General features: G+C 39.1%; 1 protein-coding gene across 2 annotated transcripts in view; it reads left to right on the top strand.

The window, feature by feature from the left end:
- The window catches only part of man1a1 (mannosidase, alpha, class 1A, member 1), a 196,373-nt gene that overhangs the window by 127,226 nt on the left and 50,232 nt on the right, over positions 1 to 18,915 (top strand). For both annotated transcript variants that reach the window (XM_088627015.1, XM_088627017.1), the window contains one exon: positions 15,500 to 15,594. In XM_088627015.1, coding sequence (XP_088483141.1) covers positions 15,500 to 15,594 — 95 coding nt within the window. The remainder of the gene's footprint in view (positions 1 to 15,499; positions 15,595 to 18,915) is intronic.

The raw sequence follows: 18,915 nt of genomic DNA on the forward strand, positions 1-18,915 counted from the left end.
GTGGATTGGGGGCAATTATTTTCTCCATCGTGGTGCAGCAGGGAAAGATGAATTGCCCACAGAGAGGATCCTGGTATGGGCTAAGAGGAAGGAGGCATGAGTGTTGGACTGTACCCATGAATTTAATCTTTAGGATTAATTGGACTCTCCAGCTTCAGACTACTGGAAGGTCACAGTGTTTTTCCTATTAGTAAGAGGTGGAAGAATAGCAAAGTCCTGTAAGTCAGCCTTATGGTATTAATTTACCATTTCAGTTGGCGTGTTAAGTGAGACTGGAGCTTTGTAGCTGAGAAATCATCAGTGGGTGAGAGATCTGGAGAATCCAGACATGTACTGAAATAACCAAGAGGTCAAATACTTACAGAGGTCGGGCATAGCAGTGTTAATTGCTGATAAAGGCAGTTTTAGTCATAGGGCAGTGTTCATAAATGGTGGGTCACATGCTTATTCCCAGTGGACTACGGCAAGACTCCTAATCAGATATCATGAGGAAATGGCATCTCATGTCAAACTGTAGTGACTGTAATTGAGAGGATCATCCAACTCAAGTGGTTAATATTCACTTTAGCTGGATGAGTGAGCACGTATTGCCAGGAAAAGCCATTTAGCCTGCTTTGTGTGGTTCATCTGGGAGGCCAATTTCAGTGAAAAAATGCTTTTTAGTAGAGAAGAAACTGTTCCTGCAACAGGAGAGCTTTTCAGCCTCTTTTATGGATTTATCAGTAAAAACAATATGGACTGGGCTAACTGCCATGGCAGGGAATCCAGAGCTGTCGGAAGAATAAAAGAGCTCACACCTAAAGCAAAGGCAGCACACTGCCTCAATCATCGTGAAGCACTTGCAGCGAAACAAATAGAGCGAGCGAAAAAAAGTGTGTGAAGTTTATACCACTTTCATTAAAACAGTGAAGTTTATGGAAACAAGACTGTTGAAGTGTTTGTTTCTAATTTGAGTTTTGAGATGGGAACCCACTTCAGGCACATGGTTTCTCACGAAATAAGAAACATTTAAAGTGCGTTTTTGAATTGTAGCAGTTCTCACTAGTTTCTGTTGCTTGTTTTCTGATAATGGCAACGCTGGCTTTAACGTCTAATCTGATAAGATCACTTTACTGGCCATATACAGGATCTTTTATTAGGAATTTGTCTTTTTCACATACTCTAACTTGCTCTCCATGAGACGCACAGACAGGGAGAGAAGCTTGGGGTCAGAGCACAGGGTCAGCCATTTATACAGCAGTTGGGGTTAAAGGCCTTGCTCAGGGGCCCAACGGAGAAGGCTGAGCTACTTGAGCTCTGAAACCAAGTTTTGGATCTCAAATCTCTCCTGATGTTTTGGATGGGTTGCAAACATTAGTATGTGGCCTTGTCAGAAAAAAAGACAAAAACACCCAAATTGCATTTTTGCATTAACTATTTTTGTGGAATAGCTTGTGTGTCTTTGTGGCTTTGTGTAGCTATGTCAACAGTAAAGACAAAACAAGGCAAAAAGTTGTTGTTTGATCTCCGTCTCTGCCTCACTTAGATCGTGTCTTGAGCTGACTGCTCAACACAGGCCCATTCTTCTCACTGAAATCTAATTTTAATTTTAATTAAGCACAGATGAGCAGAGATACCAGTTAACTGGTATTTAGAATTGTTTTTGTATCATCATTGCTTGTGTTGTAATTTTTCTTGCTGAATATTGATAAAGGTCATTATGACAACTGTCCTAGTAAATTTGATTTTGATAAGTAGCAGATTTCCTAAAACATTCCCAAAAACTACAGGTAAAAAAATGTTTGGGAACCACCGTTTTATGGTCTTAGTATACCAAAGCTACCATCAGTGGTTGTGATTCTTGTATATTAAAAGCCTCACACTGAAAAGATAAAATGTACACACACGTACACACATGTATAGATTGATGTGAGATCTGGAGCAGAGGCTGTCGATTCTACCCCACCTGCTTGTTGCAGTTTACATAATTACACACCTGCTGCACTGGATTACTGTTCTCAGGCAGTGACATGGCAGGAGAATAATCCTGTTTGTCCTTAGACATGGTTCTTTTTTAGAACCTCTGATGGTATTTAGGTTAAATACAATTAACAACCTGTTCGATACTACGTCAGTTTAGAATAAACTTGCAATTTAAACCTCTTGGACTGTTGCAGTGAAATTGAAGACGAAAAATAATGCATTAACTTCTTCTATGTCTATGTTTCTTTATTAGCCCTGTACAATTTCTTGCATTAGGAATTCGTCTTTTCGCATACCCCAGCTTTTCTCCATGGAGACACAGACACACAGACAGGGAGAGAAGCTGGGGGTCAGAGCACAGGGTCTGCCATTGTACAGCGCCCCTGGAGCAGTTGGGGTTAAGGGCCTTGCTCAGGGGCCCAACGGAGTAGGATTCCTCTGCCGGCCGCGGGATTTGAACCGGCAACCTTCCAGTCACAGACGCAGATCCTTAGCCACAGAGCCACCGCTCCGCCCCAAAGTGTAACTGACAAAGTGTTGCAAATGACGGAAAAGCGTTGTAGATTTAGATTAAAAGCAAAACCAAGTTGCTTTAAGGCAGGGACGTGCTTTCCAGTGTCCAGTCCCCAGACACAGTAGCCCTCCATAACCAGGACTGAACCCAGACTACTCCTGCTTCAAACTTTGCTCCTTACACTCGATTGTGAAATGCTTACAAAAAAGTGAAATGGCGTTTATGTAATGGGCAAATTCTGTGCCAGTTGTTTTTGTGACAAATTAGCTGTGTTCCTCATTGCAAGGCAAACATTTAAGAGGTTTTAGTTTTTTTTAGATTTTATTAAGTTTTTATGCCTTTTTGTTCTGGATATAGTAACACAAAGAGTCGGTTGTTCTCTATGCCTTCAGATAATCTGGAACGAGGTGGCTTGCAGGTTTCCACAATGTGAAGTACAGAGAACGTCACCGATAGCGCTTGCTTTGGCTAGAATATAATACACAGGTACGCACCTGCTCTGCTGAATCATTCCGACCATCGCGGTGGATTAACGATGAACAAGAGTCCACCTCCTCCGCCCTCGCAGTGATGTTAGCCTCACTTTCCTCCTCTCTGATAATTGATTCTTTGTTTTTACTTTTTTAATATTACCTCACCAGTAGAAACAGCATCATGCTGACTGGTTCAGTTCTGTATTTGCTTTGCTGTTTGCTGACTGGACATTCACGCCCTCCATTCCCTTCTTAAACTAAAGAGGACAGAGAGACTTAAATGGGAAAACTGCGAAGTCAGATAGCCTGTTTACCCGACTGTATGGTAGAAGCTGTGTGCCGGAGAGCAATAAGATCTGATGAGCTGCAGGGCTCACGTTCTGCAGGAAATCCCAGCACAGAAGGTACTTCTTTACGCAGAGGGTTGTGAGAGACAAGAACAAATACCTCACCTATGCTGTAGACCTCAGGCTTCATTCAAGAAACAGCTGGGTGAGTCTCAGTGAGGTACTATTAAGCGGTACAGATGGGCTGAATGGCCTTGTTTCGTTTATAACCCTCATTGTGTTGTAGACCGCTGTCCTCCAGATTTAATGCCCTAGAACTTTGTACCTTCTGGTTTGGAAATGCCTGGTACTTGATACCCTCCGGTGCTCAATGGAAAGTCAAAGAATAAGCTGATAAATATTAAAGAAACATTGTATATTTTTCAGTTTCTTAAATCAAAATAATATTATTTTAAATAATTAATATATATAAGTCTAGTAAATATAGAAAGCAGTTCAAAGCCCTAAACTTTAAAGTAAAAAATAATCTAGAATACTTGTATCAGTTTCCTTTATGTTTGTAAATACAGTGTTAATGAAGGATTTTTATGATCCAGTTTTTGCATGTATTTAAACAGTAGTCTTCACTCCTCTATAGAATACTTGGTATTAGTTTCCTATGTGTGGGTGTTGAGATCTGTGTGTCTATTCTGCGGTATGTAAATCGGTTAATAGTGATTAATTTTGAATACAGGATTTTTATTTAACAGCCTTCATGATTTGAGGTTCTCTGCTTTAAGGAATACTTGTTCTGGGAAATATCCCTCTTTTTTATTTTTTTTCCGGTTTCCCTGCAGCTGCAGTAAAGCACTGACAGCTTGTGTCTGAGCAAGAGTTGCTCTTGGGCAGAAGCTGTGGTTCCTCAAACCCCTCCCAGGACCTGGGGCTTCGGCCTGTCAGCCGCAGCAGTAAGCAGACTGCAGTCTGATGCGCTTCAGGTTTTTAGTGTGGGGCCATGTCACGTCTTAAATATCGTTTTTAAACACACCAAAAATCTGGAATGGGAGCAGTTTGCACTGCTTAACACCAAAAAACAGAGAAGAGTATGTGAGATGCTGTGATGTGCGCCATTCAGACCACGATCCCTGTGGGGGAATATCATAGGCAGCAGCACAAAGACTATTGCTTTCCATTATGCCGAATTCCTCTGCAGTAGGTTGGCAGTGACTCATTTTGTGATCTATTGATTTATGGAGTATTAGCTCATGTTGTGCTGCCTGGTCTACCTCCGTTAAAAGTGATGGATTTTGCATAGAGAATGATTGCTTAACAGCCTCCGTGATTTGGGGTTCTGGGAAATGCCCATCTTTATTTTAGTTTTTATTTATGTCTCATATCTCTGCAGGTGCCATAAAATACCAGTGAGACACAGTTATTTTTGGAAGAAATGACAGTTCTTGGGAAGTGACATTATATGCTATTGTCTGGGAAGGCATTATGCTTAAATAAAAGTCAGTTATGAGGTTCATCAGCTTGTAAGCCACAGAGAACACTTTAATCTTACAGGTTTGCAACAGCAGGGGTGTACTATTTGAAGTGAAAATCTAGCCATGTTAGAGTATTTTATTCAATATAGAGGGCATATCTGAATTATTATTTTCAGACTAAAATAAAAAGATCTTTAATTATGGACTTTAATGTTAATTTTGCCCTTTTCCTTAACTAAACCAGTTTAAAAATTTAAGGTAAAATACCTTTCTCGTTTTTGTAAATAAAGGGACATTTTGGAAGCTGAAAATAAAAATAACCAAAGTATACTAATATCTCTGTACGTCATGGATGCTGTGTGACTGCTGATGATTTGATTCTGTTTAGGGTTATTGGTGTGTGCAAATCACACATCTTGTGGCTCACCACATGGATTGTATCGTTACACATCCTGTCCTTTTGTTTTCCTAACTAGGTTCTCAGGCTGCAACTTCCAAAACATAATGCAGCTTTTCAAAGTTACTTTTATAATGTAATCTGTGACATAGAGTCGTTCTGTAGTAAATCATTTAGACAAGTTGTATTTCGAAACTCTGATTAACACTAACCTCCATTCTGAGGGGTGTTCAAAGAAAACCCCAGCCAATAAATCTGTCCCATTACCACCATACTGTGCTTCTAAATAAATAGATGATTCTCCACTGTTCCCTTGGCCTGTTATTTTTTCTCTGGTTGCTATGTAGTCCCTGAGAGGTGGACCCCAATGGAAAATTCACCATGCGGGCGTCAGCGTCCGGAAGCTGCTTCCTGTTTTTCCCCACAGAAACGGCCTTTCTTGGCAGCTGATTTCCATTTTAATAACAAAAGCACGACGTAGCAACATATAAAGGTGAATTCAAGTACGCTGTGATGAGAAAGATGCACAGTTCTGCAGAAAACAGATTAGTTCCATGCATCTTCCATTCCATCTGCCCATTATCAGATAACCACAGGTCCCTAGTGAGAGCAGCGGCATCCTAAAACCTGTGGACATATAGAGAACAGGGCTGTGCTACAATCTGGGTAGGAAACCCGTCAAGCACAAGCACGTTGGGACAGCATTAGCCAACCTGGGTTGGACTGAGGGCCGAGGCCAGAGCACCAGGAGAAAGCCCACACACATGCACAAAGTTCCCCTCAGGCTGGAATCGAACCCAGGACCCAGGAACCGTGAAGCTGCACTGGTCTCTGCCTGCATGACATCATGCGCTTTCTGCACGAGCCATCCTCTGACTGTCATTGGGCATTCGGGCTGCATTGTTATGAGTTTGATACCTCTGTGTTAAATTTTATCTGTAGTGTAATAAAAATGTCAGCTGAGTTTTAAAAGGAATCAATTATGTTTCTTGTACCTGTCATGGTACAGCACATGCCTTAAAGACTAACCCTATGATTAAAATTGAATGGATTAATTTGAGAAAGCACAGTGACTATTGAAATATAATTATCTTGGAAAGTATGTTGCCAGAAAGCAAATGACATCAATACAACCTAGCAAGACAGTAAAGATAATGGGTTTTTTAATGATTTTCGTATAATTTTAAAAACGGTGTCTTCAAGTGATGTGGTTATCAGGTTGTGACACTGTATATTGTAATGATAACATATTGTAAAGTATAATCCTTTTATTCATGAATATTGGGAATACTAATTTATTCAGGTATAGATTGTAAATGTATTATAGTTTTGATAGATCTTCTGAGAATATTATTGACCTTTTCCTATATCTATACCTATACCTTAATTCTCCAGTAGCTGTACCCTCAAAACTGTTGGGGTAAAAACAGTTTTGCAAAATCTTTGATGTGCATTACACAGTTAAACTTTAAAGATATATTTACTAACCTCCTAATATTGATCTCTTTTTCTGAAACTGAACTTCCATTTCCAAATTCAGTTACTAAGCTGCTGTTGGTGGTTTTGTATATTGGCCCTGTGTGCTTCATCAGTAGTAAGGCCCACAGGAGCCCAAGCACTTTGAACTAGGTCACCAGAGAAGAATTATCTTGAGTAAAGACTTGTGCCAAGAGCATTAAAGAAGAATCAAATTATAAGATTGAATTCAAAAGGTAGAAGGAAACCTTTTTGTCTCTCTTCTTACATATTTACTAAATCATTAAATTAGTGCAACGAGTGTTCTGTGACTCGGAAAAGGATTTCTCCATTTCTGGAAAGAGTGCTAGAAGAATTTAGATGGCAAGAGGTCTGGGTTGATATTTTGCATATTATTCCAGTCACTTGCAGGTCACACACACTTGCTCACGCAATTTTAGAGACACCAGTTAAACCAGCCAGCCAGACTGGTGAGAGGCAACAGAGCGCCCAGAGAGAACTCGCATGCCCACAAGGGGAACGATAGCCCATGCCCAGCAGAGACAGCAGTCTGACTGCTACGCCACCATGGACCCCAGAAACAGAATATATTGTGTTTTTTATTATCTTTTGTAATATGTTTTTTTTTTCTCTAGAGCTGCTCAGCACTCTGTATTAACACCATTAGGCATTACGTTTGTTTTTACAATTATTTGATCAGCATAGTGTTTTTGGATATGGAGATTTGCTTTTAAGCTTCAGTTCGACTGTGGTTATTGCTGGGGTTGTTACAGAGGAACGTTGCCACACTAATGCTGCAGTGCTTACTCTTTATAAAAATGTATGGCAGCAGTCTCTTTCGCTCAGTGTCCTGATTGCGCTGAATTGAATTCTACACATTCTGCCCTAAATTTATGTCCATGTTAGAGAGCATTTCATGCAGTGCCAGATCTCTGTAGTGAGACTCCTCTCAAGCAATCTTTCTTAGCTCTGTCATCCTTGCATTAGGCACTATTATGTATATATCTCCTGGTGATTCAGTGTTTGCAATAAAACCAGAAACAAGGAACGTTTTTGGAGGTTTATTTTGTTCAATCATGTATATGGACATAGAGTTTTGCATTAATTCTCATAAGAGCTTTGAATATTTACGTCGTGTGCATAAATATTTCTTAACCATAGTAATATTATGTGATGAAGTGCCGTGGATCTTATCAATGGGGTTCAACCCTAAACAAGAGCAGCCTGTGCCTGTTAATAGGGACACTTTTTACCCACTGGGCCAGCAGTGCCCTACAGGAGCTCTTTGTGCCCCAGACCCAGACACTGAACCGGGAGGTCACAGCATGGAGATCTGTAGTTAGCCCTTATTAAGAAGAAATCCCTTGTCATGTCCTGTCGGTGCCACAGATTTCAGGTGTCCTCACTAGGCTAACAGAAAGGAAAGGAGTGGAGGCATCGTCGTTTTACCAAGTTAATATGCTGACTAAAGACAAATGTGCGAGTTTGGGCTGTAATAGCCTTGAAGTGCCCTTTCAGAAATGTCTCCCAAAGCTCTTCTTCGCGTTATCTTCTGCATGAGGCTTCATAGCTGTGCAATAAAAATCTAGAAAGAATAAAAAATAGATATGTAATGTTATAAAAGAAAAATGTGACATTTTTTATAGACGTTTTGTGTAATAGGCGGCATTAATTTAAAGTTATTGTACAGCTTTAGTGCTTATTGAAGGAAGAATTGACTGGTCTTTTCCAGCCTGTTAGGTGCAGAACATGTGCTGTCGAGTTATTCACCTCGGTCCAGCCTGGAAGCCCATGCTTGTCAGTCAGTGCACTTGTAAATCTGCTGGCCTGCAGTGCACAGAATCATCCATTGTATGTGATGGGCTGTCATAGTCCTGAAACACTGCATGGCAGAACAAGCAGGGGGATTACATTTGCACTGCAGGAATATGCAGGAGATTACCCAGGCTTGCGGTTTGCTTTCTTTCAGCTTTTATACACAGAATTTCCCCCCGTCCTGATTTCCTCTCTTATTGCATATTTGTCACACTGATGTTTTCAGATCTTTAAACAAAATCTAGTATTAGATAAAGGGAACCTGAGTGAACAAATAACACTTTATTATTATTATTATTATTATTATTATTATTTAATTTATTTGATAAACAAAGTATCCAACACCCATATCCCCTGTGTGAAAAACGAATTGCCCTCTTACACCTAATAACTGGTTGCGCCACCTTGAGCCGCAATAACTGCAACCGAACACTTCCTGTAATTCTTTCACATCGTAGAGGAGGACTGTTAGCCCACTCTTCCTCGCAGAACTTCTACTTGGATAACTTTCTTAATGAAATCATAAAAATAAGTAAAAAAAAAAGTGTTATTTGTTCACTCAGGTCTAATATACTTTATCTAATATTAGATTTTGGATGAAGACCTGAAAACATTCAGTGTAAACCATTTGCAATAATAGAGGAAATCAGCAAATACTTTTTCTCTTTTTAAATACTTTGTTTTTGTAGATAAGCATTGTAAAGCTTTTGAGGGATACCTAATGTTTTTTTTTACATTTATAGTAAATGTCTTGCAAATGTTACAAGCCAATACTTGTAGAATTCGCAGGCGTGCAAACATATTGGGATGTTCAGTGAACTAGTATTACTTAATGAACATCCGCTTAGTTTAGCAGGAGCGGTGACCACAAATTCTTGGCCTCAGATTTCATGACTTAAAGATTTATTAAGCTGTTGCCTTTTTGATCTTTGTTCTGTAAAGTGACTGGAGGGCCGATCTAATCATTAGGTTACAGGGATTAAATTGCTTTGATTAAGCCACTCAAAGACCACTATTCAAGATCATTATGAGGGGCTCACAAAACAAATAGTGTCTATAAGAAGGACACTCGAGACATTTGTTTCACAATGAAGTTGATTTTTTTTTCTTTTGAAGCTGTTTGAATCAATTGCTTTTATAAAGGTTCAAAATTAGTGACGTTTTAATAAAAAATCCAGAACTTGAATGGATACAAATTACAGGTTCAACTGTTTCAGTAATTTGCCATGAGATATTTTGTTTAGCTATATTTTGGTTCCAGTCTCGGTCTACATTTCTCGATTGTGACTCAAGTGATTCGCTCTCTTGTCTTCCTCCTCGCCCCTGAGTGTCGCCACGGCTCGGGTTCGGGCTGGCTCCGCGGGGGTGATGTCGCTGTTGGTCTGGGCCTGGACCCAGAAGCGGAGTCGCATTGCGAGTGTTAAACTGACCGTTCGGCAAAAGTGCAGAGCAGCTGCCATCGTGGTTATTTGTCTCAGTGAATCAAGAAAGAAGCCAATAGCGATAAAAAAAAGCTTTGATTGTAAGCTGACATTGTCTTTGACATCACACATGAGCATTGTGTAGCTGTTATGTATTGGTAATGTACTGTTGGAGATGTACCTTCTGGTATAAATCATTATAAATGATTGTGCAAAGCACAAGTGCTAATGATGTTTAGTCTCAACAAAAACTTTGAAGTACATTTCAGAATAAAAAAGTGACATGTAGAGGTGATATATTGTGTTGAGGTTTAGATGTATGACTGTAAAAGGGGGAATCTTACTTTGCTGAGAGAACATTTTGGTTTGGCAGAGTTGGACTTTGGAGGTAAAGGCATTATAAATCTACAGATGTTTAAAGAGAGGGCCTTAATTACCCATTTCTAGTCTTACATTACCATTGTCCTTATAGTTAATGGCCTCTAGGGAAAATAACTGCAGGCCCTTCCTGGGGTGTTGAGTAAAGGACGGGCATGGTTCATGTCCTTTACTGCGTGCCTGGTTTAATAAGACCTTGCCAGTGCAGTGGAACAAGGATTGGTACACCAAGCAGAGACTCCACTGGGGTTACAAGGTGTCTCCTGATCAGTGACACAGGGAGATGGTTAGGGCTCTGGCTGTCTGTGCAGCATCCATAGGGAACTTCGCGCGGAGTATTGTCAGTGTTGGGCACTTCTCCGTAAGCTTGCAGAATAATTCCTATTCTGTCCTGCTGGGAGCTCCAGTCACAGGCAGCAAAGAAAGCAATACATCTTGTTAAGTGCTGTGTACAGTCCTATCTGCAAGTGTAACACAAAGGGCTTCTTGCCTTGCTTATTTTGACAGCTTCAGTAATATAGTACGTCAGGAATAAGGGTTTATGGATAAGGTATTGTTTTCTTTCTAAATGGATTTTGACTTTTTAATTTTACGTTTGTTTGCAAGGCACATGAAAAAATCACCTAGGCAACTTCTGTTTTTTTTTTTAAAATTTAGATTTTGGATATCCTCTAAATCAGAACTATTCAACCTTCAACCCCTCCAGTCTGCTCCATGATATGATTTTGCTACAACCAATTCCTAAATTATTTGATTGATAATTAGCCAGATCAATTTAGCAATAAAGGAACTTGTTACATGGAAGCACAGTAACGGAGCAGCCTTCAGGGGCCACAGGTGTGAAGGGGTGATGTAATCAGTGGAGTGCCACAGGTTTCTGTGCTGGGACCACTGCTCTGTTTCTCTTATATAAGTCAGTCAACTAGTTAGGGGTGCAGATGACTCCAAATTAGGAGGACTGGCAAACACTGCAGAAGGAGCATATTACATGTATTCCAAAACAATTTTTCCGGTTATTTTGCATGCAAGTACCAAATATATATACATAAAATTTGAAAGATGACACAGAAGAGACTCTTTATGAATAAGACTTAATTGTGTATGGTGACATATATTCATAACATTTACAACTCATAGACCATGTGGGGAAGGGATTAAAAAGGGAATCAGAATGCTGGGATATATAATTTAAAGCATAGGATTTAAATCAAGGGATGTAATATTAAAGTTGTGTAATGCACTAGTAATGACTCATTTTCAAGAACGTGTACAGTTCAGTCATGACGACACCAAAGCTATTGCTGCTCTAGATTCTGTGCAGAGATCAACCAGATGGATTCCAGTGCTTAAGGGAAGGTTCTACACTCAAAGGCTGAACGAACAGAACCCTTTAGTCTTGAATATAGAAGATTACGAGTGGACATGATACAATCATCATCAAGCACTGACAAAGTCAACCTAGCAGACTTCTTCAAAATGAACAGTGAAACACGAACCCGAGGTACATGTGGAAACTGCTTGGACATGCATTTTCAGTCCATGAACAGGAGGCACTTCTTTACCCAAAGGTTTGTGGGAGTATGGAAAAAGCTGCCAGCCATGTTGGTTAAGCCGATACCTTGGTTTCTTTCAAGAAATAGATTAATGAGATCCTTGGATCAATTAACTACTAATGTATAAATGGGCTATATACGGAGAAATAGATGCCTTTCGTTTGTAACTTTTTGTTATGTTCCTATTCATGTTGAGTGAGTTGCTCTGATCCAAACCATATGACTGTTCATATTTGTCTTGATATACTGTAACTGCCCTCACTTATTTTTTATTCTTCCCAAGAAAGAATATTCATAGGAAAAACACTGTAGCTTGGTAATTCAAGTTGGTTGTTTTTTTAAAGTAATGGGAATGTAATGTGTTCTGCTTTAGTTAGTTGCTGTTAACCAGTTAGATTCTCCTGTTTTATCCCCAGACATTGAATAAAAACAAACCTCAGGAATTCACCACATCTTACGCAGGCAGGATCTAGTTTGTCAGGGTCCTGTGCCATGATTTGTGATGGTATCATCAGGGTGGCAGGTCAGAGCTGCTGCCTCACAGCCCACAGCTCTGCAGTACCTTCTGCGTGGAGTTTACATGTTCCCCCGCGGCCTCTGAGGTCTTTGGCAGATCCAGCTTAATCCCACAGTCAAGAGACGTGTTAGTTGTGTTCTCTTAGTTGCCCTACATGCCGTGCCTTGAGCCCAGTGCCCCCCAGCGGATGGTGTGCCTTACTGGGGCCTCATATTGAATCTGCTAATATTGCTTCTTGATGTTGGAAGGATGGATCAAGGGCATTCATGGATGGAATCCGAGATGCTTCAACACTGCCGTTTTCTCAAACCTCCACCCCTTACAGGTGTCACAGGACAATATGTATGATATATTGCAATGGATTTGGCTGTGGCGAATTTGAAAGCACAGTTGCTAACAAAATTGTAAGACATTATAACTTTAATAAAGACCCTAATTATGTGCATTAGTTATGAAATGTTTTGATTTGCAATCCTAGTTCAAAACAGACAAAAACAATGTTTGGGGAGCTTCATTTAGATTTTGTGTAGGATCTGAATGAGCTTACCTAGTAACCTTAGAATTATTAGGTGACCTGAGTATCAGATTGTAAGAAAGTAGTAGGATCTAAGAATCAAACACTGGGTATCATGAGATGTATCATTAGAATACATCTGATTGGACTGAATAATATTAATTCAGATGAAGCGAAAGAAATCATGGTCTAATCATTTGCTTCATTTGGAAATAAGTATTTTGAGAATAATTTTAATTTTTTTTCACATCTTCAACCGTCTTTAAGATATGAACTCTTATTATTCTACAGAATGTATATGTGTTGCTTGTTCTTTAAATAATTGGAAACTGAAAACCTGGGCTCTTTTTCTTAACTTTCGTGCTAAGCTGAAGTTATGATTTCTCATTTAGTTAAGCACTTACAAGTTAAAATTGGAGTGTGCTGCAGCGATTCCAAAAATTGGATTTTCCGAACGTGGTCTAATTTGTTTCTCCAGTTATACATTCTTGCAGTTTCTCTCAGAAGTGTTTTGTGGTACACTATAGGCTTGTGTCCTCTTGGGACTATACTCACAAATAGAGCTTTTCTGTATTTTTTACAGTAAACCTAGCATTAATATATGAGTCATCAAATTCACATGCCGTATGTGAATGTTTCATCTTGAAGTTTTTTTTTTTGCACAGTGCTTGTATCTGACATCTTTTTAAATACAGAAACATCTTTAGAAGGCAGTAATTTCTGTCTTGTATGTTAATGTTATTTTCCTGATTTTTATCCTGTTCATGACATGAGTAAGTGATTGCGTGGTTTTAGCTGAGCGACTGTCAAGTATTTATGGTTAAAAATACCTCAGAGATGTTTTCCTAGCACTACAATCTTGGCACCTCCCCCTACAATTCATTGCACATGTATTGCACATGCTTTTGCAAGAACACTGGTCACATACAAAGCACAAGTAAACAGTTCTTCATTAAACAAACAGCACTTCCTTGATAATGAGTAAGGACTTTTTTTCGAAAGATTGTAAATAAATTGAAAAACGACGATCAGTGTGTTTTTTACTCGGGAGTAAGACGTCAAACCAGAGACAAATAAATCAAGCAGTATCACATTTTAAGATGTCCATACAGAAGTAGGTCTCATTTATCTTGTTTCTGACATGAAATGTTCTTTTCTTAGAGGAAAACTTTTTGACAGTCTGCTACTCCTTTCACTTTGCGTAATAACGGCTTCTCTCTGATTAAACATGTTGAAAGTTTCTGTTAACTGAGATTAAAGTTGTCAAAGCCATTTTGTGTGCTGATGAAATGCAGGATGCAAAACAACTCAGGACACTCCCTGGGCTGTATTTAAAGATACAATCTTATCTATGCTTTGCAGGATCTCAGTTATCATCACAGAATTCTGCAAACATCATTCACAAATACAGCCCGCTACAGGAGCCAGTGCCATCACTGGCAAGGTGACACCAGCTGTGGTGAAAGTAATCCCAAGGATCGCTAAGGGATTTCAGATGTAAAAAAGCTCCTGTCGCTTGCCTTCAGGATGCGTCTCTGAAGTGGCTTTTTTTAAAAGAGATTAAGTTACATACAGTGCCCTCCATAGGTGTTCGGGCAGTGAAGACAAAATTGTTGCTGTATACTCAAGCGCTTGGCTTGTTCTTTGCCAAGCCTCTGCTGCAGCCATTTTCAATGGCTGTTTGTTTTGGGCGGTTTCTGTCTTTAAGCTCCTCGTCAGCAAGTGAAATGCATGTCTGATTGGATTTAAATCAGGAGATCGGCCTGGCCAGTCTAAGACTTTCCACTTTCCCCCGATGAGCTCCCTGGTTGCGTTGGCAGTGTGCTTGGGGTCATTGTCTTGCTGCATGATGAAGCCCCGGACAATGAGTCTGGTGGTCTTTTCTTGCACACAGGCAGACGAGCTGTTTCCCTACAGTTCTGAAATCATTCTGCTGCCACCGTCATTAGTTACATCATCGATAAAGATGAGTGAGCCGGTCCCAAGGGCGGTCCCAAACCCTGACTCTGCCTCCACCCTGTCTGTGCCTTGCAGTGTAGCCTCTTCAATTCTGCCATCAATATCTCCTCTGAACAGCAGATTGTGATACCTTCACCCGTGTACTGTGGAGGTTGTAGGTGATTTCAGAGACAGCTGTTTTCGTTTTTCTTCACAGCTCTGATAAGTTTTCTGTCATCATCTGCTGTTGTCTTCCTCTGCTGACTTGGGCATTACCATTTGCTAAGTACACCAGTGGTTTCTTTCTTTTTCAAGATAATCAGGATTGTTGATTTTGCTGCCCATTTTTGTGCTATGGCTCTGAACAAATTCTTCCTTTCTTTCAGCATCCAAAGTGCTTGCTTTTCTTTCAGAGACAGTTCTCTAGTCTTCATGTTGGTTTAGATCTGTTGACTCCAAGGGGAGCAGAAAAGGCTCAGTCCAGCACCACATGTTCACAGCTCTTTTCTGTTGCCCAATCAACGCCACAGGAAACCCCTGACCAGCCCATTGTCCCAATACTTACACTGAACACAATTGGCGTTATTATTCTAAAACGGTACAACATATTGTCTAAATACAGAAGTTCCCAGAAATAAAAGGTGACATCCTGTGCTTTCTTCTCTAATTCATCTTTTCATCTCAAACCCGAATTGCTTGAGTAGAAAGCAAAAATAGCATTTTCACTTCGCTGTCCCAGTACTTAAGAAGAGCACTGTAAATCTTTTAAATGTTCTTTTCTTCCCTAGGTGTACAGAAAGAAAGCAGTAGAGCTCGGAGAGAAGCTTTTGCCAGCCTTCAAAACCCCCACTGGCGTCCCATGGGCCCTGCTGAATTTGAAGAGGTCAGTTCTTAGCTGCTGCTTCTCGTTTTTACACTGGTCAGCTGCCACTGTTTTCATATTGCTGCCTGTGCTGCTGGACATGCTTCTTTTTGGATTAATGACTACACAAGCACTGAGGATCCTCCTTTGTTTTAAGAATGGCAGTATTTCCCCATGACACTACTGAGTTTTGTGTAATTTTGTGTCTTAGTGTTAACATTATAAATATATTTTTGCAATCTTTATTTTGTCCACATACAACAGTGCTGTTGAAACACACAGACTTTTAAAAGTTTGTGCATTAAGTGTTGGATGTGTTGCATCTGTAGAACCTTAAAACAATAAACATTTCTTTCTGGAGAAGTAACTGAAGTTTGAGAATAACTGTTCTGGCAGAACTCCAAACTGCTACTTGCTGTATTTTATGGGCCAGTTCCTAACACAGTGCTGCTCAAGTGTAATAATGGAGGATCATCAAACTAAAACATTACTTTGCTCGTATTGTACTTCTAACCACGGAGTAACAGCCGAAGCATCTCAATTTGCTGTCGTTGAAAACTTAAAGTGCATTATGTTTATCTTAATAATTTATTTCATCACGTTTTTTAAATATCTTTAGGATTCAGCAGACAGTTGGCAACAGATAATTATCTCATCTACATCAAATTCATGTCATTATCTTTGAACACCCACAATTATTTAATGGCATATTGATCAAACCTTCTAGTTCTGTACTGTGTGCTTCCTGTTTGTCAGAAGTCAAACCCTGTAATTGCGACAGATGTACAAATTTACTATAGTTAGCTGTTCGTGACGATTCTCAGTAATTGTAGGATTTTTCTTCCACTGTATATATAGGTGATACTACTGCAGATATTATTGGAGTTGTCGTGCTTTAAATCTCAAAGAGCTAATGAGCGCTGTATCATATAAACTTATAAAATATAAAACATTATAAACTTTTAAAATATTAACATTAGCCAATTAATAACAGTTTTAGAGTGAGGACTGTGCATTACTAACAATTAGAGGACGTTGATCAAAATGAGCCCATTTTCCAAGATCAGTTTTATATGTTTTCTGTGGTAGACTCACAGTACTGAACCTTATTTGCCAAGAATGTATGTAATCACTTTCCATCCTCTTACACAGAAGATTTTTTTTTTATTTGTATCGTTCCAAAATCTGCAAACATTTACCCTCAATACTAAGCAAGTCTTGAAGATGACAGTGCCATTAATTATCTTACAGATTAGAAAGGCTTTGATATTCCTCAGTCCATTTAAAGAAGTTTAACATGTTATGTAATTATTCCCAAAGCCTCATTCTATTCTATTTCAGCCTGCATCGATTGTCTTGTGATTGATATATGTGTCATTGGTAGCAAACCCGTACTCTCCCAGCAAACAAATCAATGCTTTGGGGTGCCTCTACACATGAAGGGTCTCCTAGAAATATTTTTAATGCTTTAATAATTTTTCCTTTTTCCTCCTGATGCAGATATAGATCCAGACTGAATGGAACACGTTGTCTTAGACTGGAGCCTGAGATGAAATAGATTTAAGACAGAGCTACTTGTACCAGAGGCGTTCGGTGCGTTTTACAGAGGAGACTATAATATTAGCAAAGGCTTTACGAAAGTGGATGTTCAAAATCCACAAAATCTGTTGTGCGGTAGTTCTGTGCTTTGTGTTGCATAAAGCATTACAGGTTCCAGTTGTAGGTATGAGCTCATTGCTCATTTTAACCCGTTTTTAAATTCAAGTTGCGTGATTTAACAGCAAAGCCAAACTGTACTGTTTGTTCTTTCTCAGAAAAAAAATAGTAAAAAAGTGCACCTCACCTGAAATATACAGTACTGCACAAAGGGAATATCATTAAAAAGATGGCTTTTATCATCTCATTCCTTTTTTTTCCTCTATACTCTGTTTCATTTGTCAATTTTTTTTATTAAAAGCTGTTGTCATGGTGATACTGAGCTACCGTATTTAAGCATGACATAATTTTCAATTTACAGTACGTAAAGGGTTTTTGTAAATATCTTGTAGCTATTGACGTAATCTCATAACTGTTTTCTTTTGCTACGGGGAATAATTGCGAACATAGTAAAAAATTGATAATTTAATCAAAACAGTTCAAATACTTCCCTTAGATGAAGATGACATTGATAAACAGTATGTCCATAATGTTAATCACAGTCTTTTGTTGTTATATGAGCATTGAATTTTGAACAGCATGCCTGCTTATTAAGTGCGTTTAGATTGTAAGTTTAATTCTCATGATAAAGTATGAGTAGTAACACTAGTTATATGTGATCAGCGTGTAGTTCTCATCTAGAAGGAGGCTCAGGCAGCTCTAGAAACCTGAAAGTGCAGGAGAACCTTGCAGAGCTCAGCACTATAGTGGAATAAAGATTTTGGTCGTACAAGCTTTATTTAGCTAGTCCATTTTTTAATGGCACATGGAACGAAAAAATTAAATGATTTTAAAGTTTAGAAATCTAAAGTATTTTAAAAGTTTCTGCTTGGAAGCACTACGGCATTCTCTGTGTCCTTTAAACCAGACAACTCTGCAGTAAAGCACATTTTACTACTTACAGTAGGTCTTCTGAAGGTAATCCTTCTTCCAATTAGGAATTCAGTTCAGTTCTCTTTAGTTTGTCATATGCACAAGTGCAATGAAATGCCCTATACATGTAGAATTCTGCATTAACATTTTTTAAAAACTTGATTACTACTTACAATTTTAGTCATTATTCTCTTTCGATTCTATTATTTCTATTCAAAGGAGTGCCAGAAGTGCATATTTGCATTTTTTCCAGCTCTCACAATATACACATTCTCTGAATTATTGTGCAAACTTTATGTGAAGTATCCAGGTTTGTCATAGGAGTACCAAAGTGAAGTTGCAATGCTGTAGCTGGAGAGTGCCGGCTTATTAAAGTGCAGGTGCGTTATGAAAAGTGCTTTTGCTTACCGAGTTCTGTAGTCATGAGATGATAATTGCAACTTTGTCAGATCACGCAAGGCAGGTGTTTGTTACTGAAGTTGAAGACCTAGGTTCCTCTTGTAATAATATCATAATTAACTTTATTTTATATAGCGCCTTTAAAGGTGTTAAAAGAATACACAAGATAAAACACAATTACAACACACAGAAGAGACCATGAATGGTGGTACTAAGAAAAGCAGAGGGGTGAAGAATGGAACCAGTTAATTAAAGGCTCTTCTAAAGAAAAAGGTTTTGAGTCTGGATTTAAAGGAGTTTAGAGAAGGTGAGTCTCTGATATCCTTGGGGAGAGAGTTCCAGAGCTTGGGGGCATAACAGGAGAAGGCCCTGTCA

This window comes from Lepisosteus platostomus, chromosome 3 (genome assembly GCF_059453375.1).
Source record: "Lepisosteus platostomus isolate fLepPlt1 chromosome 3, fLepPlt1.hap1, whole genome shotgun sequence".
Taxonomy (NCBI): Eukaryota; Metazoa; Chordata; class Actinopteri; order Semionotiformes; family Lepisosteidae; genus Lepisosteus; species Lepisosteus platostomus.